This window comes from Macaca fascicularis, chromosome 6, assembly GCF_037993035.2.
Source record: "Macaca fascicularis isolate 582-1 chromosome 6, T2T-MFA8v1.1".
NCBI lineage: Eukaryota > Metazoa > Chordata > Mammalia > Primates > Cercopithecidae > Macaca > Macaca fascicularis.
Window position 1 is genome coordinate 43,925,983 of NC_088380.1, and position 25,808 is coordinate 43,951,790.

The following is a 25,808-nucleotide window of genomic DNA, read 5'->3' on the forward strand; positions in this document are numbered from 1 at the left end:
TAAAAAAAAGAGGCCGGGTGCAGTGGCTCACACCTGTAAATCCTGTCATTTTGGGAAATGGAGGTAGGATAGTTTGAAGCCATGAGTTCAAGACCAGCCTGGGCAAGATAGGGAGATTCCCGTCTCTACAAAGATTATTTTTAAAAATTAGCCAGGTGTGGTGGTGCATGTCTGTGGTTCCAGCTACTCGGGAGGCTGAGGTGGGAAGATCCTATGAGCCCACAAGTTCAAGGCTGCAGTGAGCTATGATTGCACGACTGCATTGCAGCCTGGGTGACAGAGCAAGACCATATGTCAACAATAAAAACAAACAAAATGAACAAACCGGAAGATTAATAGTGAATGCTCCACAAGATAAAAACAGCAACAACTTTATAACTTTACAAATTTTTTTCTCATAAATCTGAAATAAGAATTAAATGTGAAACAGTTCAAAACTTCAAGATAGTTATTAATAAAATACAAATACATATTTTAAAAATGTACAAATTAAATAAAAATACCTTCAAAGTTAAATGTCAGTTATTTCACAATCATTGTGTAGGGGTAATACGTACAATATCTTGGCTTACTAGTAATTTTATACCAGTCACTTGAAACAACATCCTTAAAACTTTTAATAATATGTTGTAATAATTCCATTTTTCATTTTTTAGAGTTTGATAGAAGACAGTCAATATCGTGAAGGATTTCAGAGGTTTTTTTCAATGCTATTGATACTCTGTTTTCATTAACTTCTAGCAAGGTTTCTGAAGATCCCGGTTTATAATGATCAGAAGGCTGTTCATTTTTCTTGTTAGAAATCTGGTTTAGGATACCACTATTCTCTAGTAGCACTAAGTTGCTTAGTTAAGGGGGTTTTCCCCACATGTTTCATTATATAAATATCTTTATATTCAGAAAGCATAGCCTTCATATTGAATATTTCTCAGCTGGAAGACCTCTTGGATTCATAATAGAGTTAGAACTGCAAGGCTTATCAAGTCTGCTCCTTGTAAATGAAGAAACTAGTTAGAGTCTAAAGGAGGGGGAAAGAGAACAGAGAGTGTATGTGTGTGTTTGGGTGGAGGTTTGGTGGTAAGGAGGAAATAATGAAAATCTCAGTAACATTTCTTTAAATGAAGAAATGATATGGGAATTAAAGAGTAGGATGATAGGATTATAAGGAATCTGTGTAGTGTCTATTTTTAATTTTAAAAGATTTAGAGTGAAAAACCTGTTCACTACAGAACTTATTTGAATAAGATTAGAGCAAAATCACAAGAGAAAACAAATTTAGATGAATTGGGTGAGAATGTACAGAACGAAATATTTCATTTAAAAAAAAGAGGTCTTATACAACTATAATTTTATAATTATGTAAGTGAAAAAGTTTCCAAAGGAGACCTTAACCCTAATTAACTGTTCTTTATCCAATTTAAACTCAAGAAAAGTATAAATGTTAACATGCTATACCTTCTATGGACAAGATCCATCTTAAATTACAATCTTAAGTATTTGCTTACTCAATAAAGGTTAGCAATATATTAAGTATAGATTAATATTCACAAAGTACTGAAGTCATGAATTAAGCCTAGAACGAAAGAGAGTAATTATGTAGGACAGTGCATTCTGTTTAAAGGATACAGTTAAACTTCTGTATCTTTTCAAGTTCAGAAGCAACAGACCTGTCCAAGGAAAAAAAAAATTCATTCAGTTGTCTGATTCCTTTGTATTCATGATATTTCAAATAAGCATACCTGACTTTTTTTTTTTTTCATAAAGGTTAGAATTTTAAACGGAAGAACACAGAAGAATTCTCTTTATGTTACCTTTATTTAGCAACAAATCAACTTGACTCAACTGATACTTACTGAGTGCCTTTAAAGCTAAGTGAATAAAAGTCTACCCCTTGTAAATCCACTTCAAGGAATTTATAATCAAATATTGACGTTTGAAGATAATGGGCCTTCCTGCTACTTCTTAGTACTAACCTACCATATACTCTACTTTCCTCCCTAAAGTTTACTCAAACTTTAAAAACCTATTAAAATCCCATTCCTTCTGTGAAAGAAGTGCTTTCTCCTTCCCTGAATTCCTATAGCATATTAATTAATCACATACTTATTTGTAATCTCTTCTCTTGAACTATTTAACTTCCTGCTTTTCCTACCTAGATTGTTTCTCTCAGAAGAAAGGATTTTTTATTTTTCTGTACTTGTGCATATATTAATACCTCGTTTATATGGAACTCTTTGGGAATGGATCATATGGGAGATCCAAGTTTTTAAATAGTTGAATTATGTGTCAAAACAACCATTTTTAATTAAATTCCTTCTGGAGTAGACTACCTACTTATTTCATTGTTTTTTTTAAGCACCGAGGGTTAACATGAGGAACATTAGTTCTTACCATGTTCTATGGAATGATAGTTGGGCAACTGGTATGGAGTAGAAGGCAAATATATACATCTCCAGCGGAACTCCTCAGTGTGTGTTCCTTATCCTTTTTCTTTTTCTTTCTTTTTTTTTTTTTTTTGAGATGGAGTCTCGCTCTGTCACCCAGGCTGGAGTGCAGTGGTGAGATCTCAGCTCACTGCAAGCTCTGCCTCCCAGATTCATGCCATTCTCCTGCCTCAGTCTCCTGAGTAGCTGGGACTACAGGCGCCTGCCACCATGCCCGGCTAATGCAAGCTCCGCCTTCTGGGTTCGCCATTCTCCTGCCTCAGCCTCCTGAGTAGCTGGGACTACAGGCACCTGCCACCATGCCCAGCTAATTTTTTTTTATTTTTAGTAGAGACGGGGTTTCACTGTGTTAGCCAGGATGGTCTCGATCTCCTAACCTCATGATCTGCCCGCCTCGGCCTCCCAAAGTGCTGGGATTACAGGCGTGAGCCACCGCGCCTGGCCTCTTTATCCTTTTTCTTATCGAGTTAGAATGAAATATTAGCAACGGCATACAACTACAAACTGTAACTTGACTAGCTCTCTGCAAAATTAATGAAGACATTAGTCTAAAATATTCAAGTCACTAGAAAAATCTTCACAGTTCATAGTAGGGTGTGTGACTTGTCTGCTTTATTGGTTTTACTACAACAGATCACATGCAACTCCTTGTCAGCTTGTACTCTTTTCCCTTGTACTCCAGCCTATGGATGGAGAATGAAAAGAAGTATTTCATAATTTTAAACATCTGTGGCAAAGAACTTGGATACAACTTACTCCAACAGTCAGCTGATTGTTCATTATTGCAAAATATCTTTTTTTTTTAAACCCAAGACACATTTTTCTGGGTGTAAGAAACAATACAACCTTTAATGTTGTTGCTCACATAATGAACTTTTTATGAAACATGTACTATTTGTTGACTAAAAAGTTGAATTAATAAGCTAATAATGGAGGGTGTGGTGGAAAAAAAATACTAGAATACAACTTAGGTAGCTTTTTATTGTACAATCTTGTTTCTTCCTTCAAGCTACCCTCTTTGATAAGAAAAACCAAAGTGGAGATACCTAAGGCTTTATAAGGGGAATGGAGCTACTCCTCAATTTCTTTATCTTACCTCTGCTGTTCCTAGTTGCTTTCACCTTTAGCTGCTATCACCAATCTCTACTTGCAGTTTTTAGTGTGTATTGACACCCTCTTCTCAGCTTTCATATAAAAAGGCTGATGATATTTTACAAACTGCGAGCTAAGCAATGGCAAAGGGACCAGTTTTATAGACAAGTACAATTTTCCTTCCATCACAACTGGTTTTTTTGCTAGTTACTTTAGCACCTTTTCTGCTTCCAAACAGGCTACAGCTAAAGGATGAGGGATCTGCAAAGCTGGATCCTTAGATACCTGAGATATTCAAATAACACTTACTGATATGATTTGATTTGTTCTAAGAAATGACTTAGGAAAAGGTAACAAAAATAGGCTTAATGTTTACGTTTTGTTTCACTACACTATGTTAGGTCACCTCACAAAACTTACTTAAAAAGCTTCCTAAATTTTTCCTGATATCCCTGTCTTCCAATATATTCAGGTTAGACTCTCAGTGACACTAATCTTCTAATGACCTTTTTTCCTATATTTTCTATCTTATATTTTCACAAAAAGTTCCTATGAAGCCCAGTTCTAGTACCCTGCACACTGAAAAGCACATAAGATGGACTAAAATACTTGCTTTATTTGATCGGCCAGTTAATTTGGGGGAAGTAACTAATATGACAGAAATTATTTAAAAATCATTTTTTTCTGAAAGCTTATGTTATTAAACCTTTTATTTCCTTTAACATTACTAAAAATTTAAGAATCCCCTTTAAACTTTTCCATGAAGTTTTCAGGATGAATTTGTCACATAAAAAGAGCCACTCATTTTCATGTTAAGTTTTCAAAGAAAGGTTTTCTTACCTTTGGGTAAAATAGAATATGATGAAATGTAATAAATTAGAAGTCTGATTAGAAATAAATTATTTTCAAGCTTAGGCTATCAAAAATACTTTAGGAGTTAAACATATTCAAAACTAAGAAAAATTTTTTGGGGAAAAAACTCCCAGTTTACCATTTGACAATTTTAATTTTTTAAAAGTATTAGGTCTTCTAAACAGATTCAGCTTAAAAGAAAAATACCAATTTTCTTGGAGAACAGACGATGACAAATGAGTGGGTATTTCTCTGGGACTAGTCTGAAAAAAGTCTCAGTTTATCATTTGACACTTTAATTTTTTTAAAGTATTGGCTCTTCTAAACAGATTAAGTTTAAAATAAAAATACCAATTTTCTTGGAGAACAGAAGATGACGAATGAGTGGGCATCTCCCTGGGACTAGTCTGGAACAGTCTCCTGCACCATGATGTTACTGTTGTCACATATCTAAAGTGAATACATTAAAAGGAATACTTGAAAAATGAACTTGAATACATTATAAAGTTATAAACAAATGTAAAATCATTAAGACAATTTGGGAAAAAAGGATAAAGAAAAAATGTTAAAGTGAAGCATTTACTGGGCAATTCACAAAATACTTTTCACTGGTCATAGAAAAGCCAAGTTTTTTCCATTATTCATCAAGAAGAAAATTATTAACTTATATTTTTGATTAATAAAAATGACATTTAAGAATCAAAATAAAGGTGATATTTGGATTTCATTTAAAGTTCAATTTTAAATGTTCTAATTCTTTTAGTTTTTCAAAGTAAAATGTGTTTAAGTTTTATCAAAAAATGTCGACACATATGACTGAGCATTTGCTTACTAAAATTTAAACCAAAAAATGCCCGCTAATGCGTACACACATATGCTTGTACGCATATGTATAATTATATATAACTTACTAGGTATCTAAAACAAGTATCAAGTTTAATAAAATGAATGATCTGAAATGATTGGCTGAATCAACAGAAATGTTTGCTAAAGAAACTATCTTTTTTGAGGCAAATCATTAATAGCAATGAATAAGCACTTAGACTGAAACACAATAAAACCCAACAGAAAAATACATTCAAGAGGTAATAAAAAACAATTCTTTTGTGAATATTCTCAAGTAGAATCACTAAAATGTCAAGACTATCACAAGTAGAATTACACTGTAACTAACAGATAAACCAAAAGAAAAAAAAATTCATAAAAAGCTGAAGAATCTTCCCCATTTTAAGAGTAATCATTGGGTAATTTTATCCACTTTATAGGAATATACACAATTTTAGTTATTTGTGGTTGCAAACCTTATTTCAAATTGGTTAGAGGATTAGTTAATTGTTAACACAGCTGACCATATCTAACCTGCACAGCAAATCAGTATGTCTACAACACATTTCATTTGGAAAAGTTACCTGAATACAAATGAAATGATTAAAGCTGACTTGAAAGCTGGGCATGGTGGCTCATGCCTGTAATCCCAGCACTTTGGGAGGCCAAGGCGGGCAGATTACCTGAGGTCGGGAGTTCAAGACAAGCCTGACCAACATGGAGAAACCCCATTTCTACTAAAAATACAAAAATTAGCCAGGCATGGTGGCACATAGCTGTGATCCCAGCTACTCAGGAGGCAGAGGCAGAAGAATCGCTTGAACCCAGGAGGCGGAGGTTGCGGTGAGCCAAGATTGTGCCATTGTACTCTAGCCCGGGCCACAAGAGCAAAACTCTGTCTCAAAAAAAAAAAAAAAAAAAAGCTGACTTGATCTATTTAGTTACACTAAACACAAGTACAACTCTCAACTCTGAAATGACTGAAATGCCTTCATTATTATCCACATGGAAAAACTAAAAATATATATAACATTTAAATAATGTTTATTGCTTCTTCTCTGTTAGTTAAAAGTAAAATGTAAAAATAATTTTAAAAATTGCTTTTCAGTACCTTTCATATGGTTCAGGGTGTTCAATTTGAATTAACTGATCTTGTCCATCAGGAAAAGTTAACTTACACCAACCCAAGTTAAGACCTTGATTTACCTTAAGAAGTGGAAAGATAAGTTTTATCATTTTAGAACTGAAAACAAAAACACAACCAACCTATTCTAACTTCATTAACTTAAAGAAATAAGTAGAGGAATCATTAAAGATGCAACAATTTAAATGTTGTTTACATGAGATATGGGTGTTATTTAACCACCACTCATATAGGTAATTATCAAAACAAATGAAAATACTAATCCCTTTCTCTATAATCAGTTATCTTTAGAAAACTATTTGTCAAGTCATTCTGATATTTGCTAGGAAATCCAAAGAGATCAGTAAAGCTTCTTGACAGATTTTATACTTCAAAAAATGAACTGAAATAGTGTGGTACTTTATTTTCTTTGTTCTCTTTTCCACAGATAACCAGTAAAAACTAGATTTCAGTCTGAAGTATACCCACTTGTCTCTTCTCAATAGGAGAGCTGAAATTCCAATTTAGGGTTAGAGTAATGCCATCTAAAAAGATAGCATGTACTTTGTCATCAGAGTAGGCAAGAAATCTTCCCACGCTGGGTATGAGTGACTCTTTCAAAACCAAAGGCAGTATATTGCTATCATTTATCCCAGGTACCTAAAACCAAGTAAATAAAAATAGCAGGAAATAGAGTTATCTAAGAACAACATTTAAATGAATATTAATGACTCTGAGGCAATTTCGGGTACTTATTCAGAAGTCGAATATTATAAAATCCTTATATTTTAACTTTTCCAAAAGTGAATACCAAAAACAGTATTTTTTTCAAGCAGATTCAGTTCTAATATCTTTGTAAAGTCACTGTTCTGCTCTGAACTTTACATCCAATATAGACAAAAATTAGGAGCTTATAGATTTGTAATTAAATATATATACAGAAATCAAAGTCTGAGAATCACTTCCTCCAAATCAGCATTAAGGAATTTATTTTTACAGTTATGAAAATATAGAACACTATAATATCATGGTTTATAATGATTTTTACATACTTCAAATCCAGTCAGTTCCCCTATCCTTTCCTCTTCATGAAAAACAAAAACAAACCATATACAATAAAACTGTAACATTAAAGCCTGAACTTTCAGTGTTTGTCTACTAGGTAGGTATTTTTCTGAATAAACCAACATTAATGTTACAAAGAATTTCTCACATAACTTAGAGGAAAGCTGTTTGAACTCAGAAGTATGGATACAAACAATAAAACAATTAAAAAATATCTTGCTTTTAAAATAATTTTAACATACCATTTTCCAGCAGCATATACGATAGTTATGGCTTAAAGAAAGTCTCATCTTCACACAGTGTTGAAGAATTCTGTGAACACGAAAACTACTACTTAAACATTTGCAAATGACATTTTCCATTTCTAGCAACCCATTTTCACTGCCATACAACATTTTAGATGATCCGTAAATCATTTCCACTGAAATGTGTTGGGAACTCTTTTTTCTCAAGAAATCCTTAAGACCCTAGAAGGGAACTACTTTTGCTTCCCTTTGTGATAATCTTACCTACTTAAGGCTATTCCTCTAATTTTTAGCAATGAAATGATTTAATGGACAGAATTTTCAGGAACTCCTTTTTAAGAGGTGATAGATTCACACCACCTGGAAAGTTTCACATAGCCTAAAAATGGTAGGGATGTGAATCAACTATCCCTAGGAAATCATATTATAGAATATGCTTCTTCAAATCTATTTTGGAAATTGCTCGTACATAAATTTATAAAAAGAACAATACAACAGTCCACTTGCATTCTTCTGGGTGTCACAGATTGAGAGAATTTTAAAAACATGAACCAAAGAACCAATCTATGCTTTATCATACTCTCAGAAATCTATTACTCTGAAGATAATAAAGAAGTATAAACATATTAAATATATCATCAAATCTCCAACTTGATTTCAAGGAACAATAATGATGCCACACTTATGCAGAGAAAGAGCACTTACTTCCTCTCAGCACTTGCTCACTATATATGGATATTTCTCCGTATTTAAATTACAAAGCCGGAAGTACTCTTAATAAATGACATAAAAAGTATCTTATTTTATAAGTTATGACACCAAAAAAGTTGACAAATTTTACCGAAGGCATATATTTCCATTGTACCTGCCAATTCTTAATCTCATCCTTAATCACAAGAAAATGTGCCAAGATATTTAGACACATAACATTTGATTCAATTGAATGGGAAGAACTTACCTTGTTGCCTGTTTAATTAGAGAACCAACAGAGAATGGACTTCCTGGTCTATCTGGAGGAAGGTTATTTACTGAGTAAGTTTTCTCTTCTCTCTGAAAATTAGTTAAAATGAAAAATTTCATTAATAATAAATTTTTGCCTTTATTACTTAGCTGTTTTTCCTTGAAATATGTTTTTACAATAGTGATGAGTAGTTATTTTAACAAACTGAAGCCCATAAAACCATGGTATTTTATGATGCTTTTTCATTTTCCCATTTTTTAAAAATATAGAATTGCTCCTATTCATTTGAAAGTTATTATTTTATTTTATTTATTTTTGAGACAGGGTCTTACTCTGTTGCCCAGGCTGGAGTACCATGGTGCGATTACAGCTCACTGTAGCCTCTGTGGCTCAAGAAGCCTTCCCACCTCAGCCTCCCGAGTAGCTGGGACCACAGGCACATGCCACCATGCTGGGCTAATTTTTTAAGTTTTTTGTAGACGTGAGGTCTTTCTATATTATCCAGATGAGTCTCAAACTCTTGAGCTCAAGGGATCCCAAAGTGCTGAGATTACAGGCATGAGCCACTATGCCTAGCCCAAAAATTAAATTCTAACAACTTATAACTTATTATGCAATTTAAATATTAGTTTATATTTACATTAATATGGTAACCAAACTAATTTTCCTACACATTAGCAGGAAATTTATCATGAGCCACTCCTTTCCCTTAAGACAAAAAGAAATGGCTATATAGATTAAAAAAAAAACTACTTTAATTTAATGAATATACCATTTTGCTACATTAATGGAAGAACTATTGCTATAGTTTATGGAAGAAAAAATTATTTACAGGCTGAGGTTATTGAAATTAGAAAAAAAATTGTTATTTTAAAATTCTTTCTGAATTTCCTCTTCCTCAGACTTGCTAGTGTTTTCCAGGACTCCGTCTCCAGCCTTCTCTTTCAACTTGTTGATTTCTTTTTAGATAATCCTAAAAGGGTCCAAAGCTGTGTTCACATAAAATATCATAATAGCAACAGCTAACATTTGTGGAGCAGATGCTATGTGCTAGGCACTATCCTACTCACTTTACATGGATTATCTCCTTTGTTTCTTAAAATAATTCTGAGATAACTATTAATGCTTGTTTTTCAGATGAGAAAACTGAGACTGAAGGCTAAGAAACAGTAGAGATCTGATTTAAACCACCAAAGAGTGCAGCTCATACTCTTTACCATTAGGGGAAGAAGATGGGCTTCAAAGTCAGACAAATGTGGATTCAAATCACAGGTTTGCCTTTTACCAACTATAATGATGGGCAGACTATACAACCTTTTATAAGCCTCAGTGCCTCCAGCCTGTGAAATGGGGATACTGCCTACCATCCAGATTTATCTGAGGATTAATGATATAATATACATATAAAGTTCCTGGGACAGAATTTAGCATATAATATGTTCCAAACAAAAGTCTCTGTCCTTTTATCTGTCTAAATCTCTATTGGGCTTCTCTTTTGGCTATCAAAACAGACATCTCAACATCACTATGTTAAAACTAGAATTAGTGTTATTTCAAAATTTGCACTTTCACTTTCTCTACACTGTATTTACCTTTGGTATGTCATTTATCACGTTGTTCCCTCTACCTAGAACTCAGTTCCCTCCTCCCTCGCCTCCGTTTGCCTGGCTAACACCTGTTTTTCCTTCCGTCTCAGGGAAGCCATTGCAGAGGTCCCATAGACTAGAAGAAATCCCCTAGTTATGTCCACAAGCACAGTTCCCTCTAATCCTGCCTCTTGGTCTTAATTACAACTTCAGTTTAATAGTTTTTTACTTAATGTCTGTTTTCTCTGTTAGAATACAGCTCCATGAAGGAAGGGGCTGTGTCTGTTTTGCTCATGTCTGTATTATCGTCATTTATTAGCAGAGTGCTTAGCACATGGGAGGCACTCAGAATACCACATTTTAATTATTTATGTCTTTCTCTACTGGATATTGAGTTCCCTCTGGGTTCTTATTTCCATCTATTTCATCAACTCTAAAATGTTTATTTTTCACAATTTAACCTCTCTGAAATCTGGATCCATCTTACAATTAAGAGTGTCTTATAATCTATTAGGCAGGTGGGGTTGAGACATAGTTGAATTTTAATAATCTCAAATCCTTCTTTACCTGACATCTCATGGCAGGCTCAAAAGAAAAAAAAGCCATCATCAAAAAAATTTAGATTTGATAAAAATTTTGGTTTCACACCAAAAATTGCACCACCATTCACTGGTTTATTAATAATTTGGCATCGCTTTCAACTCCTTCCTCATCCTCAGTGTCCAGTCAGCAATCAGTTCTGTCTCCTTAATATTTCTTTCCATTTTCCCTACCACTGCCTTGCTTTCACTTGAACTATTATACATGTCTTCTGACTGGTTCTACAGCTTCAAGTTTTACCTCTTTCCCACCCAGTTCATCTTCCTCTGAAATAATCTAACAAAAATCTGATGTCACTTCCCTACTTGAAATCCTTCGGTGGTTCCCCAAATGCAGTGAGGTTTCTTATGCTCCAGTTATGAGCTGGCTATCTTAGTAATCTGGCTTCTTCTGTGGACATTTCCCCTAGCATCCCATCTATGTTTTGGCCTACCAAACTACAACATTTTCACTTCCTTCAACACTCCACACTTGCCCCAGGCTCTTTTGTCCAGTTCGGTGCCATTTATAAACTGTTCTGAGAACCAGCAATAATAATGTGTTGAATAAGACAGGGCTTAACTCTAGTGTGGCCGACAATGAACATACATCATTAAGAAAATGTCACCCAATATTCAGGGCTTTGAAGAAAAAAGATGAGGATGTCATGATAGGGAGTGTCTTGGGTAGCTTCTTTAATTTGAATAGTCAGGAAAAGCCTCTGTGAGGAGATGACATTTAGATAGAAATCTGAGTGACAAGAAGCCAGCCATGCAAAGAGTTGAGAAAGTAAATTGTTCCCTTAGCTATATGCTCCTCCTACCTCCATCTGTCTTTTGTACAACTCCTCCTTTGGAATTATAGATCCTAGCTTAGCCAAGTCTTCCTTCAGGAGTTGTTTCTGGAGCCTCAAACACTGGGTCAGGTGCCATTTCTTATGTGGTCCCAAAGCACCAAGTTCTTGTCTCTATGGAAGTACTTACACTGTGAGTACTTGTCAATCTTTCCTATTTCAATTTTTAATTACACAATAAATAATAAATTACATTTTTGTTAAAAAAAAAGTTCAAAAAGTATGAAAATTGAGTCCTCTCAGACTTCTCCTCCCTCACAAAATCCCACAATCCTTCCCAAAGGTAGCTACTTCAGTGTGTATTTGCCCAGGATCCTTTCTTGTGCTTGTGCATGTGTATTACAGAAAGTACTATACAGGTATGGGGTTTATTTTTTGTTCTTTACACAAAAGATATCATTGTACGTTTTCTAACGCAAGTTTCTTTATTCACTCAACAATATCTTTGAGATCTTACAGAATCTATTACTCTATGCATCAACATCTACCTCATTCTTTTCAACTACTACACACCATTCCCATAATTTGATAATAATAACACTTCACCATTTCCCTATTAATGAACATTTATTTAGGTTGCTTCTGATTTTTTGTTGCTACAAATAATGCCACAGTACACACCCTTTGCCATGCTTCTTTGAACACATGTGCAAATATTTTTCTAGGCTAGATACTGAGAAGCAGAATTTCTCATCAGTTTCATTTGATGTTATCAAATTGTCCTTTAAGAAAGCTGAACCAATTAACACTCCAACCAACACTATGAAAGCACCCCTTTTCCCACACCCTTCCCAGCAGAAGATGCCATCAGTCTTTTTAGTTATTGACAATTTGGTAAGGGAAAAATGTATGTCATTGATTTTTTGCATCTCCCTGATGCAAGTAGTAAAGTTGAATATGTTTTCAAATATTATGACTTTTTAATTTACATTATCTTTTCTACGGCTAAATCCATTTTTACCCTTTGCCCATTTTTCTATTAGGATATTTTGGGTTTTTTTGGTCTATTACTGATTTAGTGTGGAATATCTTCCAGGCCTTTGCTTATCTTTTTAACAGAAATTCTAAATTTTTTTTTTAATTAAAAAAATTTTTTTGAGACAGAGTCTTGCTCTGTCTCCTAGGCTGGAGTGCGGTGGTGTGATCCTGGCTCACTGCAACCTCCGCTTCCCAGGTTCAAGCGATTCTCATGCCTCACTTTCACAAGTAGCTGGGATTACACACATGCACCACCATGCCCAGCTAATTTTTGTATTCTTAGTAGAGACGAAGTTTTGCCATGTTGGCTGGGCTTGTCTTGAACTTCTGGCCTCATGTGATCCACCAACCTTGTTCTCTCAAAATGCTGTGATTACAGGCATAAGCCATTGTGTCTGGCCTAAATATAATTTAACATAAGTTTGAAGATTTCAAGCTTGTCAAACTTTTCTTTTACGCCTTCTGGTTTTCTGTATTCTACTTAAGAAGAATCTCCTTTACCCAGAGATTTTAAACATTGTTCTTCTATATTTTCTTCTAACACTTACAAAGTTTGGTTTCTTACATTTAGCTCTTTAATTCATCTGAAATTTATTTTGGAGTCTGGGTTAAAGTAAGGAGCAAACAACTTTATCCCCAAAAGAGGGTCAATTGTTTCTAAATCTTTGCACTAAAGCAGACAGAGAAGGGTGAATGTGTTGCACACAGAGGTTGGAGAGTGAAGCCCAAGGCAGTCCACCACAAACGCATTTTAACCCAAAAGCTCACGCTTCTACTCGATATATTTGCTTCAATATAAAAATTATCACCCCCTCTCGCAACAGCTTTGAGTAGAATTGAAGCTCCAGGAAGATACACTCCTCTTATCTTGCAATTTTGCAAACCCCTTGATACACAGCAGTCAGCAATGTGACTATGCATACCTACTCTGTTTGCTTGCTCACTTGATTGTCTGATGTACTATATACACACACATATACACATATATATGTATACATGTTACTGGGCACACTTGTATCTCATTTGCTTGTTTGCTTCTCTAACTGAACACAAGACTGTGAACTCTTGAGGGCAGGAACTCTTCTTCATCTTCATCTTTGTCAATGCTTACTGGAGTGCCTGCCAAAGAGTTACTGTTCAATTAATATTTATTTACTAAATACTTTCCTAGAGATAGGCCCCCTAGAGTTAGGAATCTGTTCCAATATATACTAAAGTATTTATGAATAAAACAATATTTGGTTGGGATTTACTTAAAAATAAACAGGGAGTGGAGGGAGCAGCAGGAAGTATAAATGAACAAGATGGGTGATGGGTACATAGAGGTCCATTACATTTGTCTACTTTTATATATGTTTGAAATTTCCATAGTTTAAAAAAGTCTCAGTTTTTAACTCTACTCCCTAGGGATTCTAATAATCTGATTAGTATTTAAATACTCCACTCTGTAATGAAGACAGAAAACATACTTATTTTGTTCTAGCATGCAAAGTAGTGTGATACTATAGTGATTGCTATGCAAGGGTGGATGTCAAATATCCAAGTGGCAATAAGTAAATTAAAACTCATTAACAAAATACTGACATTATTAAGACTATGATCTGGTAATTATATCATATTATGTTTCACTGTTTTCAGCAACAGAGAACAATCTTGTTCAACTGTCTAGTTGTACATGAAGATTTAGAAGTTAAGAGGTGCTTAAAATACACAATTACATGGTGGGGAAAAAAGAATGTGCTTTTGCTTTTTAATGTACAAATATTAATTCAAAGTAGTACAGTAAAAATAAGGTGGTTAATAATTACTGTACCAATGCTTGCAGTAAGATTATATTGACTGGGGAGTAGGAAGCAATGTTATATAATGACCAAATTTCCCATACATATTTGGAATTATTTAGAAAGAGCTATACAGCAAAACTCTTCTTGAGTTGAGTTCCTTGTTGGCTTACCTCTTCTGATCCTTCTTGAATGGAATAATATGTAAAATATTTCCCAAAATAAGCCCCTTCTGATTTGAAAACAGATCCATCTCCAGGATAAATCTCTATTGAGTTCATATTTTGATGGGTAAGTCTAAGAAACAGAAATAACCATTAAAATTTTTTTCCACTTGAGATTAAAACATGCATGAAGATAGCCATCAAAAAACAGAAACAACAAAATCTAAGCAAAGAAGCACAGTCTTTTTCCCTGTCCAATGAAGCAGATAATTTCATATTCTGAACCCAACCAGCTAAGTTAACTTTTTCACAGAAAGATAAATAGAATTGGTTTATGCATTTATTTCAATAACTAAACTAAGAGCTTCTAGAATTCAGGCATTTTGTCTTATCATCTTCTTGATATCCCCACTGCTAATCACAAGGCTGGCATATAAGGGTCACCAAAGCAAAGTCTATTGCATAGGAGTTAAATACAACCTTTCCAGAGCCTGAAAATAAATAGATTAATGAAACTAGTGGAATCAATACTTTATGGATAAGATTAGTCATCTGTATAAGGGGCTATCCCTAAGAAAAGGTGGCTATACCTGGAGCAGCCAGGTAAAATCAAGGTACTGGGTATATAACATATAGAAACTTAATCCAAGTTAATTTTATTAACATATATGTTAGAATATGTTGTTGGAAGGAATAGGTCTAGGTCTTCACATAGAAAAGGAGAGCCCCCTCTCTCTCCAAAAATTTAGCAGTGCTCTTCTAGCATTATTCATGGAAGTGAAACTCTCAATCTGGCTAACACTAGTATTCTAGTCACTAGAAGGGTGTCCTTTGTTGTGGGGTAGGGATAATTCAGTGGAACAGTGCTGGCACAGAGTGGCCACTCAATGAGCATTTGCTTTGTGAATGAAGGCTAAAAATCTCCCTTAGGTGATCTACCTTCTCTAATTCCATGCTCAAGCAATTCTGTTTTGACTATTTCAAACAACTTGATCCTCCAGTGCTTGGAAGGGGTATCCTAAATAACTGATATGAATGTTACATTCACTAGCAAACCGATCCCTCATTGGCTTTGGAGGTACCACATAAGACTTATAAAAATGGTTAACGTGAGTGAGTCACAAGACCCTCATGTGCACTAATAACATTAGTTTTGAGACCTGTAAAACTCAGGATCAAACACAGGAGCACAGTTGGCCCAGCAGAACTGTGTCCTCTTCTGAGAGTCTATCTATAAGGCTAGTCTAATCTTCTCTCTGACATCAATAAACAGCTCTAACTCCAACACAGGAGCCAACATCGGTGCCTTACCTATATGTAACACCTTTGTACCAAACCATTTTTACTTGTTCAGGATAGGAATATTCATTGGATTGTCTCTGTAAAAGTGAATCCCAAAAATTCCACCTGTGAAGGATAAAATACAAGCTATTACTTCTGGTTGCTCAATTTAATTGCCTTTAGAAGTCAAGAAAATGGTGCTACTGTAACAGGATTAATTTCTTGTTTAACTCGCTATATCAAAGAATAAAAATTAATATGAAGGTATATTAATGAAATGTAAAAGCAAGTCTTCTTTTTCCATGTTTTTTCAGTATTTTCAATAATCTTATTATTGAATCTCAGCACAATTACATAAATTAACAGTTTAACTAACATTTACAATTTAGCCTGGATTCCCTAGGCATGGTGGCTCATGCCTGTAACCCCAGCACTTTGGGAGGCCGAGGCGGGCAGATCACGAGGTTAGGAGTTCGAGATCAGCCTGACCAACATGGTGAAACCCCGTCTCCACTAAAAATACAAAAATTAGTGAGGCGTGGTAGCATGCGCCTGTAATCCCAGCTACTCAAGAGGCTGAGGCAGAAGAATCGCTTGAACCTGGGAGGTGGAGGTTGCAGTGAGCCAATATCGTGCCAGCCTGGGCGACAGAGTGAGACTCCATCTCAAAAAATAAATAAAAAAAATTACTAAAATATCTATGGTGGGCCAAGCACTGTGCTATACACACTGTGGATATAACAACCAAAAAAAGGAGACATGGTCCCTGCCCTCAGCAGGGACGTTAAATAATAAACATTGAGTATAAAGAAAAGGCAAGTACTGTATGCTATGGAATTATATAAGACTTAACTTGTTTAGGGTCTTCAGGAAAACCACTCTAAAGAAGTTAGGTTTTAGCTGAAACCTGGAAATGAGCACAAGTTAGACAGTTGAGAGAGAGAAAGGGAGAGTGCTCCTGCAGAGTAAAGAGTAGGTGCAGTGGTCAGAGAGTGCTTGAGCAAGCATTTTAGGGATTGCTGAAGTCCAGCTTAGCAAGAATAGAGAAAGCAAGGGCAAGAGTAGTGAAAGAGTTGAGGATTACAGATATAGGAAGGGACCAGATCACAAAAGACCTGGTAAGCTATGTGAAGGATCATAGATTTCAACCTAAACATAGTGATAAGTTATTGAAAAATCATTACTTTTGAAGCATAATTCCCTTTTGATGTGTACTCATAATACTTTTCTCATTTTAACCAGATAATCATGACAAGCCTAACAGTCATTCCCATATTTTTGTTTTAAATAACAAATGTATACTCAGATATTGCCTGGGATCAAATCTCAATTTTACAAGTACTAGCTGTGTACCTTTCCTCAAGTTATTTAACATTTCTGTGTCTCAAGTTCCTCTACATATAGGGATGATACGTCTTTTAACTTCACAGGGTTGCTTTGAGAATCAAACGGGTCAAGTCCAACAGTACCTGGCACATAAGTGTTTTGGAAGTGTTAGTTATTATCATTATTACTGCACTATTTATGCAAAGTTGATGTTACAAATCTACAATCCTTAGTGGAGGTAAAAGTTTTATACTTAGCCTTACAGAAGCTGCTCCATGTGTACCCATTTTGAAAATAACATATTTATAGTCAGTGAACCAAAGAGAGGGGTAGCGTCTGAAGCTAGGTATGGACAAAAGAACTGTGTCAGATCCACACTCCAGCAAGCAAGGTCACGGGCTCCAGTGAGCAGCAGCAGGTGCTCCCCTGGGCCCACAGAGCCCTGTGCGGACTCCTGTCCCATCATTTAGCATACTTTAATAATCTTTTTAGGTACAGTGACCTCCACTAGATTCTAAGTTGCTATAAAGCAGGGACTGTGTCTTAGTCATCTCTGCAGTCATGGACTTAGCATAGTATCTAATGTAGAGTCAGCCTTCTACACTCAATGCGTGGACACAGAGTAAGAAACATAAGCAACACATTTGCTAGGGAAATTATTTACTATCAGTTAAAAGCAAAATTTTGGATGAGATAAACTTTCCTTATGAATGGTATCAGATAAAATTATCTAGGTAAAGACTGGTTCTGATAAAAGCTTCATGACTAATAGCCATTATTGCATTACCTGTGCAGGTGTGGAACTGGACAGCTGAGTGGCAGGGCCCTGGGAAGAACAGAAACCACTTTTCCTCTTTCCTCTGAAATATCAGAAGTTAAACATCTACTCTGAGTTATATGTGCATCAATTTTAGACATATTGTTGATTTTCTTATGAAAATGAAGTGCTAAAGACAAAGGATATTTCCATTCCTCTGGACAGGCAGCCACAGACCAGCACTGCTTGACCCATGTGTATACACATGTGTGCTTTGTACCAGGCAAAGGCAGCTCTTCCCTCCCTTCAGTTCCATTTACACAATTCATCTTCTTTAAAGTTTCTTTGGATTTCATGATCTGGCAATGAAGCTCATTTTCTTTATTCTTCAGTCTCTGTCCTGATAAATTTCCATGTATACAGATTTTGCCAGCTTTTTCTAGTTTATCTTTTGGGGCTTTATTATTTGTTTCTGACAACCCTGCAGATGAGTCTGACTTCTGGCTAACTTTACACAAAAAATGTACTGTAAATTCATGCTGAGATCTGGGCAGGCACAGGTATGCATGACCATCTAAAGACGTTATCTTCACAATGCCACTCTCCATACATATCATGGTACCGTCTGTACCAAGACTGGGCCATCTCACTTCTGTGATGTCAATGAAGATATGCTGAAATGAGGGGGGAAAAAGAGATGGTGAGTATTTTCTGTTAACAGTCCAATTTTTCCATACATTTGATATTTAAGTATTGTGTAAGAAAGCTCTTAAATATTTGTCTTTTACTATCTAGAGAGAATGAAAAAATGGAGGGCCAGATCTCAGCCTATATATGATTTTCCAGAGAATATTTGATATTGTTAAGATTATCTCCCTTAAAAAAAAGAGATGTAAAACACACAGACACAAAATGAGAGAAATGATCATATTTAGTGTTAAATGTATTTTGGTTTTAAATGTACAATGAACTAGAGATAAACAGATTTGTACCCCTCCCCTCACCCTGCAAAAGTTTACTCTGAAAAAAACTAGAAATAAGGGAAGACCAGCACTATGATATATTATATTAAAAGCAATGTTAGCTAAAAATGTTTAAGTTTTAAATAAAAGAAATAAAAAAAAGCAACCATAGCTTAAATGGTATGGGACTAGCATAAAAATTATTGACAGAACAACTCAGAAAATTCAAAAACAAACTCAATCATATCTTAAAATGTTATATGCAATAACATAAGTTTTTCAGAGCAAGAGGGAAAAGAGAAAATTATTTAAACTAGTACTGGAATTACTGAACAGCATTTGGTGAATTCTGTCTTGCAGGGTTATCGCATGGACTAAATAAGGCAACATTTATAAAGTACCCATCCTTGGTAGTACCTGGCACACCATACACTAAAATAAATTTCAGAAGGCTTAGAGGAAACTTTAAAAAAGTTTAATTACTCAAAGAAGAATTGATCCTGACTAATAACAGACTCATAACAAGTAACAATGTTGGTTGTGTCTTTTCATATAAGATATAAACAGTAGATACTGCATGAGAGTTTTTTACTGAATTAATTTTGCCAAGCATTTAGCATTTCAATTCCATTTATGTAAAACCTTACATTTACACAAACTATTGTCAAGAAAGTTTCCTAAATTTACCATGCTATCTATGTGTACAATGTTAGGACACTAAAATTGCTGTATTTATTGGCAGCAAAGCTGGTTTGTAAGGATCCAGTCATCAAAGTCCTCTTTTAGAATTAGACTATCTAATAATCCTGCTGCAGCATCAGCAACAAGCTAGGCAGTTTCAGTGAATAAAGTGACTCAAAAGACACAATGGAAAATTACCCTTCTAGACTAAGTTACAACTTATAATTTTTTATGGCTCCTTTGCCACAAGACAATATAAAATGACTCAGTCGGGAGGCCAGCATCTTGACAGCATAGAAAGACAGCAGAAAGTAGTTGAGAAACAGAGTTTACAGAGTCAGATAGACTAGGTTCAAATCCTGACTTTGCCACTTAGAAAACTGCCATAGACAAATTAGGTAAACTCTCTGAGACATAATTTCCTTGTCTATAAAAAAAAGCTGCCATCTAGGCAATATACCTGTTTTGATTGGATGGACATCCATTTTGATCAGTATGGTGTTATTAAATATTTCCAGTATTATTCATTATTAATGGACGTAGTAAACCCTCAGTAAATTACAGTTGTTATTATTATTCCTAAAAATCCAAATAAAATACTATATAAGCAAAATAATAAAGGTCATACCCATAGTTACAGATCTCTACCATACATTAACAAATACCACACTGTTACTGAAAATGGTCACATAATTTCTTAATTTTGAGACCTCTGAGAATGAAAAAGTCACCAATCTAAAAGATTCTGATTATAATCCTTGGATACAAAGAAAATGGCAAGGGGATAAACTATGTAACTTCAATGTTTTATAAAAATGTATCCCCAAGTGTCCTGAAAAAGAAAAAAAGGCTAAACATTAAATTACCTGTTTCTAGTTACTTGTCCTCAAATAATACTAACAAAAATGAAGTTAAAAAAATCACCTTTTTTCTTTCAGAAGGTATGATGGTTTCAGATAAAAAAGGGTAAGTAGCTGAAGAGTTTCGAAAATCTAGGGCTCGCTGTAGTTGCTCCTATGAAAAGAAATATAAAATGTAACCTTAATGTAAAATGATTTGAAAATCAATTAAAAATGACAGTACAGTATAATCTATGATACTAATTACTTTTCATATTCTAGCCACGTCAACAGTATTTTGGTATTCAAAGAGTAGTTTTGGCCAGGCATGGTGGTTCACACCTGTAATCCTGGCACATTGGGAGGCCGAGATGGGAGGATTACTTGAGGCCAGGAGTGTGAGACCAGCTTGTGCAACATAGCTAGACAATGCTCTACAAAAAATTTAAAAATTAGCCAGGTGTGATAGTGCACGCCTGTAGTCCTAGAGTAACTTGCTTGTAAAAGGAGGTTGAGGCAGGAGAATCACTTGAGCCTAGGTGTTTGAGGCTGCAGTGAGCTATGGTAGTGCCACTGCACTCTAGCCTGGTGACAGAGCAAAAACCTGTCTGTAAAAACAAAAAAGTTTTTATGCAGTATCTTTACTTACTCTGTAAGTGCTAATGACAAAATGTGTCCTTTGACGAATTCTTTCTGGTTGTTCTAAAGGATGTGCTGAAACAGGAGGTGACTTTTCAAATAAAAATTCAGAGCCACAGGGAGAAAGTTGCAACGTGGAACCATCAACATATTGTACTTGTACTGAATCATCTTCATAAAGTACCATTCGCAGTTCGGCTGCCATTACTATGGCAGAATAAGATGTCCTTCTAAGTCAAAGACTGAATGAAATAGGAAACACAATAGCACAAATAGTTCTCTTAATGTACAAAAGTTTTATCAAAATAAATCGGTGCATTTTCTAAGAAGATGACATTGCCATTGCATTTACTTTTGTTAGAAAAATACTAACTACACTTGATAGATCTGAAATGAACATCCTTAACAAAATGCCTTAATTAACCCCTAGAAGTTTACTCCAATGGAGGAACATAACCAAGGAGAGATAAAGCGATAACTGTCTTTATAATTTTAATAGCTTCACTTCTACTGAAATTTAAATTTTGTAAATTATATGCTTACCATTTAGAAGCTTATAATTTCTAGAAGTTTACTCCAATGCAGGAACATAACCAAGAAGAAATTTAATTTTTTTTTTTTTTTTTTTGAGATGGAGTCTCGCTTTGTCGCTCAGGGTAGAGTGCAGTGGCGTGATCTTGGCTCACTGCAACCTCCACCTCTCGGGTTCAAGCGATTCTCCTGCCTCAGCCTCCTGAGTAGCTGGGATTACAGGTATATGCCACCATGCCTGGCTAATTTTTGTAATTTAGTAGAGATGGGGTTTCACCATATTGGTCAGGCTGGTCTGGAACTCCTGACCTTGTGATCTGCCTGCCTCAGCCTCCCAAAGTGCTGGGATTACAGACATGAGCCACTGCGCCCGGCCTAAAGAAATTTAATTTCTATAAATTATATGCTCATTATCTCATTTCAAATTTCAAATAATAAGCAAATTCCATTTTTGCAGTAAGAATGCAGCAAATTGTTTGTAATACAAATTCAAAAGACGGGCAGAAGGTAACTATTAGGCCTATGGGAAAAGGACCCTGAAGAAGAAATCCAAATACCTGGAAACCTGTCTCTACCCTAGCATTAAAGAAATAGCTCTTTATTACTAACAAGCAACTTAATCTCCTATTGTCTTGGATTTGTCCTTATTTAGCTGCATTCAATGTCCTCTTCTCTACCTCTAAAATACTCTGTCTTCACCTATGCTCTCCATATAGCAGTGAAAGAAGGGGATGAAAGAGTTGGGTTTCATTCACATCTTACCATTTACTAGCTAGCTATAAGTCTCAGGTTGTTCCTCATTTGTAAAATGGGAGTAGTAACAGGACTGTTGTGTGGATTAAATGAGAAAACAAATATGACAGTAACTAGCACTGTGGATGCTGCCTTGCAGGCACTCAATCAATCTTATGAAATGTTTTTATTCCTTTCTAACACTAACCCCATCCCCTTCTACATTACCCCTTCTACTACCCAGGTAATCCCAAGTTTTACCTGCCAGAAAAAAAATAACTTTCTATAGAAAACACTTGCACCACTTTATCCATATTTCCTACTTATAAACAGCTCAAGTGTAGTACTCACTCACTACCAACCTTCTCTCCTATCTATCTTCAATCCACTGCAATCCAGCTTTCACCTCTATCTCTTTACTGACATTGTTTTGCAATGGTCACCAATGTCTTCTTACACCCAATGACTTTAGTCTTCATCCTACTAAACCTCATCAGCGTGTAACAGCATTGTCTACATTCCCTTGCGCCAAACTCTTTTCCCCCCAACATTGGGCTGCCACAGTTTTCTTCTTCACTTCTACCTGTTTTTATCATTCTTCTTCACTATTTCCTTAAATCAAGGATTCTTCAAGACCTGACCTTAGTCCACATTTCATCTCTTCTTAACACTCCTGTCATTTTTATGCCTCACCTTGTCTTTTTTTTTTTTGAAATGGAGTCTCACTCTGTTGCCAGGCTGGAAGTACAGGGGTGCGATCTGCGCTCACTGCAACCTCCGCCTTCCGGGTTCAAGTGATTCTCCTGCCTCAGCCTCCTGAGTAGCTGGGACTATAGGCACATGCCACCACGCTTGGCTCATTTTTTGTACTTTTAGTAGAGACAGGTTTTCAACATGTTAGCCAGAATGGTCTCGAACTCCAGACCTCGTGATCCGCCCGTCTTGGCCTCCCAAAGTGCTGGGATTACAGACGTGAGTCACCGCACCCGGCCCACCTTGTCTTTTTTTAACCTTACCCCTTTAATGTATGTAATCAGCTGTAGGTGATATCATCTGTAATCTTCTGAGGATATGACAGGATATAAGTAATTATTTAACCACATGATCTCTCCTGAGGAGATTCACACAACTTTTAATTATTTTCTTTCTCTAGAGAACTTCTAAATGTACCCGACTTCTCAGAGCTTTCAGGTGGCTGCCTGCTAGACTGCTCTCTATGTCCCCGTCCCATAGATAAATCAAACTCAACGTAACTAAAATGGAACTTAATCACTCCTACCAAAAGCAGGCTTCTGTAATATCCCCTAATTGCACTTTCACTCTCATCTCTTCCCTCAAATCCAGTCTGCATACAGTAGTACCCAGAGGGATCTTTTAAAATGAAAATCACATCTATCACTTTGTGGCTTGAAGCCCACCAATACCTTCCATTTCCACTTAGAATAAAATGCAAACTCCTAAAACTATGGCCTACAAAGGTCACACAATCTGGTCCTATCTACCTCTCCAAATGTCATTTCTCAACTCCCTCCTACTTCTACAGGGCACTTTAGATACATTGGCATTTTTAATGTTCTTTAAACAATCTCTTTCCCATCTTAGAATCTTTGCACCGTTCTTTCTGCCTGCCTTGTCTTTTCCTTGGCTCATCACAAGACTGGTTCTTTATCATCATCAAGGTTTCAGCACAAATGTAACTCCTACAAGCGCCTAACAACCAACTAAGTTAAAGTTACTCCCAAACATCTCCCAATCATTTGTCATCCCTCTTCAAGTTTTTTCTTCACAGAATCTATCATCAAAATTGATTATTTATTTACTTGCTTTTCGTTTTCTCCCACTAGGATATAAACTCAACTGAAGCAGGCACCTTATCTGTCTTATATGCAACAGTATCTCTGGCATCTAAAATAGTATTAGGCAAAGCGCCGGGCGCGGTGGCTCACGCCTGTAATCCCAGCACTTTGGGAGGTCAAGGCGGGTGGATCACGAGGTCAGGAGATCCAGACCATCTGGGTTAACATGGTGAAACCCCGTCTCTACTAAGTATACAAAAATTTGCCGGGCATGGTGGCGGGCGCCTGTAGTCCCAGCTACTCGGGAGGCTGAGGCAGGAGAATGGCGCGAACCCGGGAGGCGGAGCTTGCAGTGAGTCAAGATGGCGCCACTGCACTCCAGCCTGGGCGACAGAGCGAGACTCCGTTTAAAAAAAAAAAAAAGTATTAGGCAAATAGTAACGGCACAATAAATATTTGAACGACGAAAAGTAAGTAAATTGCTCCTCCTGAATTTGCAATTTGAATTAATGCTGTCTCATTGCTAGTAGCCAATATTCTAAAACTTGACTTTCCACTCCACGCCCCTGTAAACAAGTCCTGTTGATTTTCTGTCTTTGGAACCTGGCTTTCTCTACCTCTTTTTCTTTTTCAGGCCATAGACTCTCCCTTCAACTCCTGCAACTGTCTGAAATTTCTTCTCTCTCCAATCCATCTCCAGTATTGATGTCAAAGGTAACTTTCCACAAGTCAGACCATACCAACTGCTTTACATCACTTGTTTACGTACTTATCAAATGGCAATATAGATTACAGATATATATAAACACACACGTATATATCCGATATGTCTACTTGGTATTTTAGGGGAAAAAACGGGTGTTGATACATAGGTGGAAGACATTTTCTGATTCCAATTTGGGAAAAAGAAAGTCTATTTTTGGCCAAATCTTTTTTTCGTTTCTTTTTTTTAACAGCTTTATTGAGGCGGTTTTCTAAGTTGAATCAAGCATACACAAGAAAAAAGTGTAATGACTAAGCTTCTTGGCATACCTTAAGAAAGTATAACCCAGCTCCTACCCACACTGCCATTCTCATCTCTACTGTCTCGTTCCCGCTTGCGTTCTCACCACCCACCACATTACCTCAGGGTATGTTTAACACTCAAAAATCCGCAAGTCTGTTCTTGACATGAATGAGAATCTCATTTCTTTCAAAATGTTATAGTCTCTAGTTACAGAAGGAATCTTATCAAAACAACCACCCAAAGTCTTCCACTCACAGCAGTTCCCAGCCGAAAAGTTGCGGAAATGAGGCCCAGCAACGGTCCCTGGCTTTGATTTGCCAAAATGCTCTGGAAGCCGCAGCCTCTGCGCCTGCCAACGACTGCTTCTCCAGGGGTTTCTTGAGTTTGACAAATTACCAACAAGTGATATTTCTTGATGAAAGAAAAAAATCACAACCCTAGAGGAATAAGGTCGCAGGGAGTGTTTTGACCAAGATCCCCGCCAGGTAAAAGGAAAGCGGAGACAGCAGCAACTTAACTATTAAGAGAAAACGCAAACAGCACAGCAGCCTTTCAAAACCAGCACCGGCAGGACCCGCTTCACTACTCCACTGCAGGGAAGACCGGAAGTCCCGCCCCTGCACTCCGGGGGCTGCTCTCTCTGCGCTTCCTGCGAAGGGCGGAGCAGGAAGACGTGTAGGAATGCGGCGGGGGGGTGGTTCCTTGTCGGG

The 25,808-nt window shown here is 36.2% G+C and overlaps 1 protein-coding gene and 1 long non-coding RNA gene across 12 annotated transcripts; one reads left to right on the forward strand and one right to left on the reverse strand.

Moving 5' to 3' along the window:
* Positions 1 to 433: 433 nt before the first annotated feature.
* Positions 434 to 25,690, reverse strand: C6H5orf34 (chromosome 6 C5orf34 homolog). Of its 11 annotated transcripts, none has more exons than XM_073993424.1 (14): positions 25,354 to 25,690; positions 21,044 to 21,275; positions 20,480 to 20,569; positions 20,016 to 20,134; positions 17,943 to 18,586; positions 15,860 to 15,955; positions 14,558 to 14,681; positions 8,605 to 8,696; positions 7,644 to 7,713; positions 6,826 to 6,996; positions 6,325 to 6,419; positions 4,740 to 4,838; positions 1,627 to 1,667; positions 434 to 836 (listed from the first exon to the last, which is right to left on the reverse strand). In XM_073993424.1, exons 4-14 carry the CDS (start codon positions 20,034 to 20,036, stop codon positions 646 to 648), a joined length of 1,644 nt encoding a protein of 547 aa, XP_073849525.1. In that variant the 5' UTR covers positions 20,037 to 20,134; positions 20,480 to 20,569; positions 21,044 to 21,275; positions 25,354 to 25,690; the 3' UTR covers positions 434 to 645. The 11 variants fall into 11 exon arrangements, 9 of the variants coding, with proteins under 9 accessions (XP_073849525.1, XP_005556898.3, XP_045249606.2 ...); XR_010587358.2 differs by lacking the exon at positions 20,016 to 20,134 and adding an exon at positions 5,897 to 6,108 and having other exon boundaries at positions 642 to 836; XM_005556841.5 differs by lacking the exon at positions 20,016 to 20,134.
* On the forward strand, positions 24,459 to 25,663 carry LOC135971280 (uncharacterized). Its single transcript, XR_010587361.2, has 3 exons — positions 24,459 to 24,562; positions 24,727 to 24,806; positions 25,049 to 25,663. It is a non-coding gene; the product is annotated as an uncharacterized lncRNA (long non-coding RNA).
* Positions 25,691 to 25,808: the final 118 nt, after the last annotated feature.

What these genes read in the sequence shown, in the direction of transcription:
- C6H5orf34 (XM_005556841.5), bottom strand. Translation starts at nt 21,238, where the DNA reads ATGGCAGCCGAACTGCGAATGGTACTTTATGAAGATGATTCAGTACAA. An exon ending in TACAAAGGTGTTACATATAG is followed by an intron (nt 14,682 to 15,859) that starts GTAAGGCACCGA and finishes TCTGTTTCTTAG; the next exon opens with ACTTACCCATCAAAATATGA. An exon ending in AAAGATACAGAAGTTTAACT is followed by an intron (nt 837 to 1,626) that starts GTATCCTTTAAA and finishes TAAGCAACTTAG; the next exon opens with TGCTACTAGAGAATAGTGGT.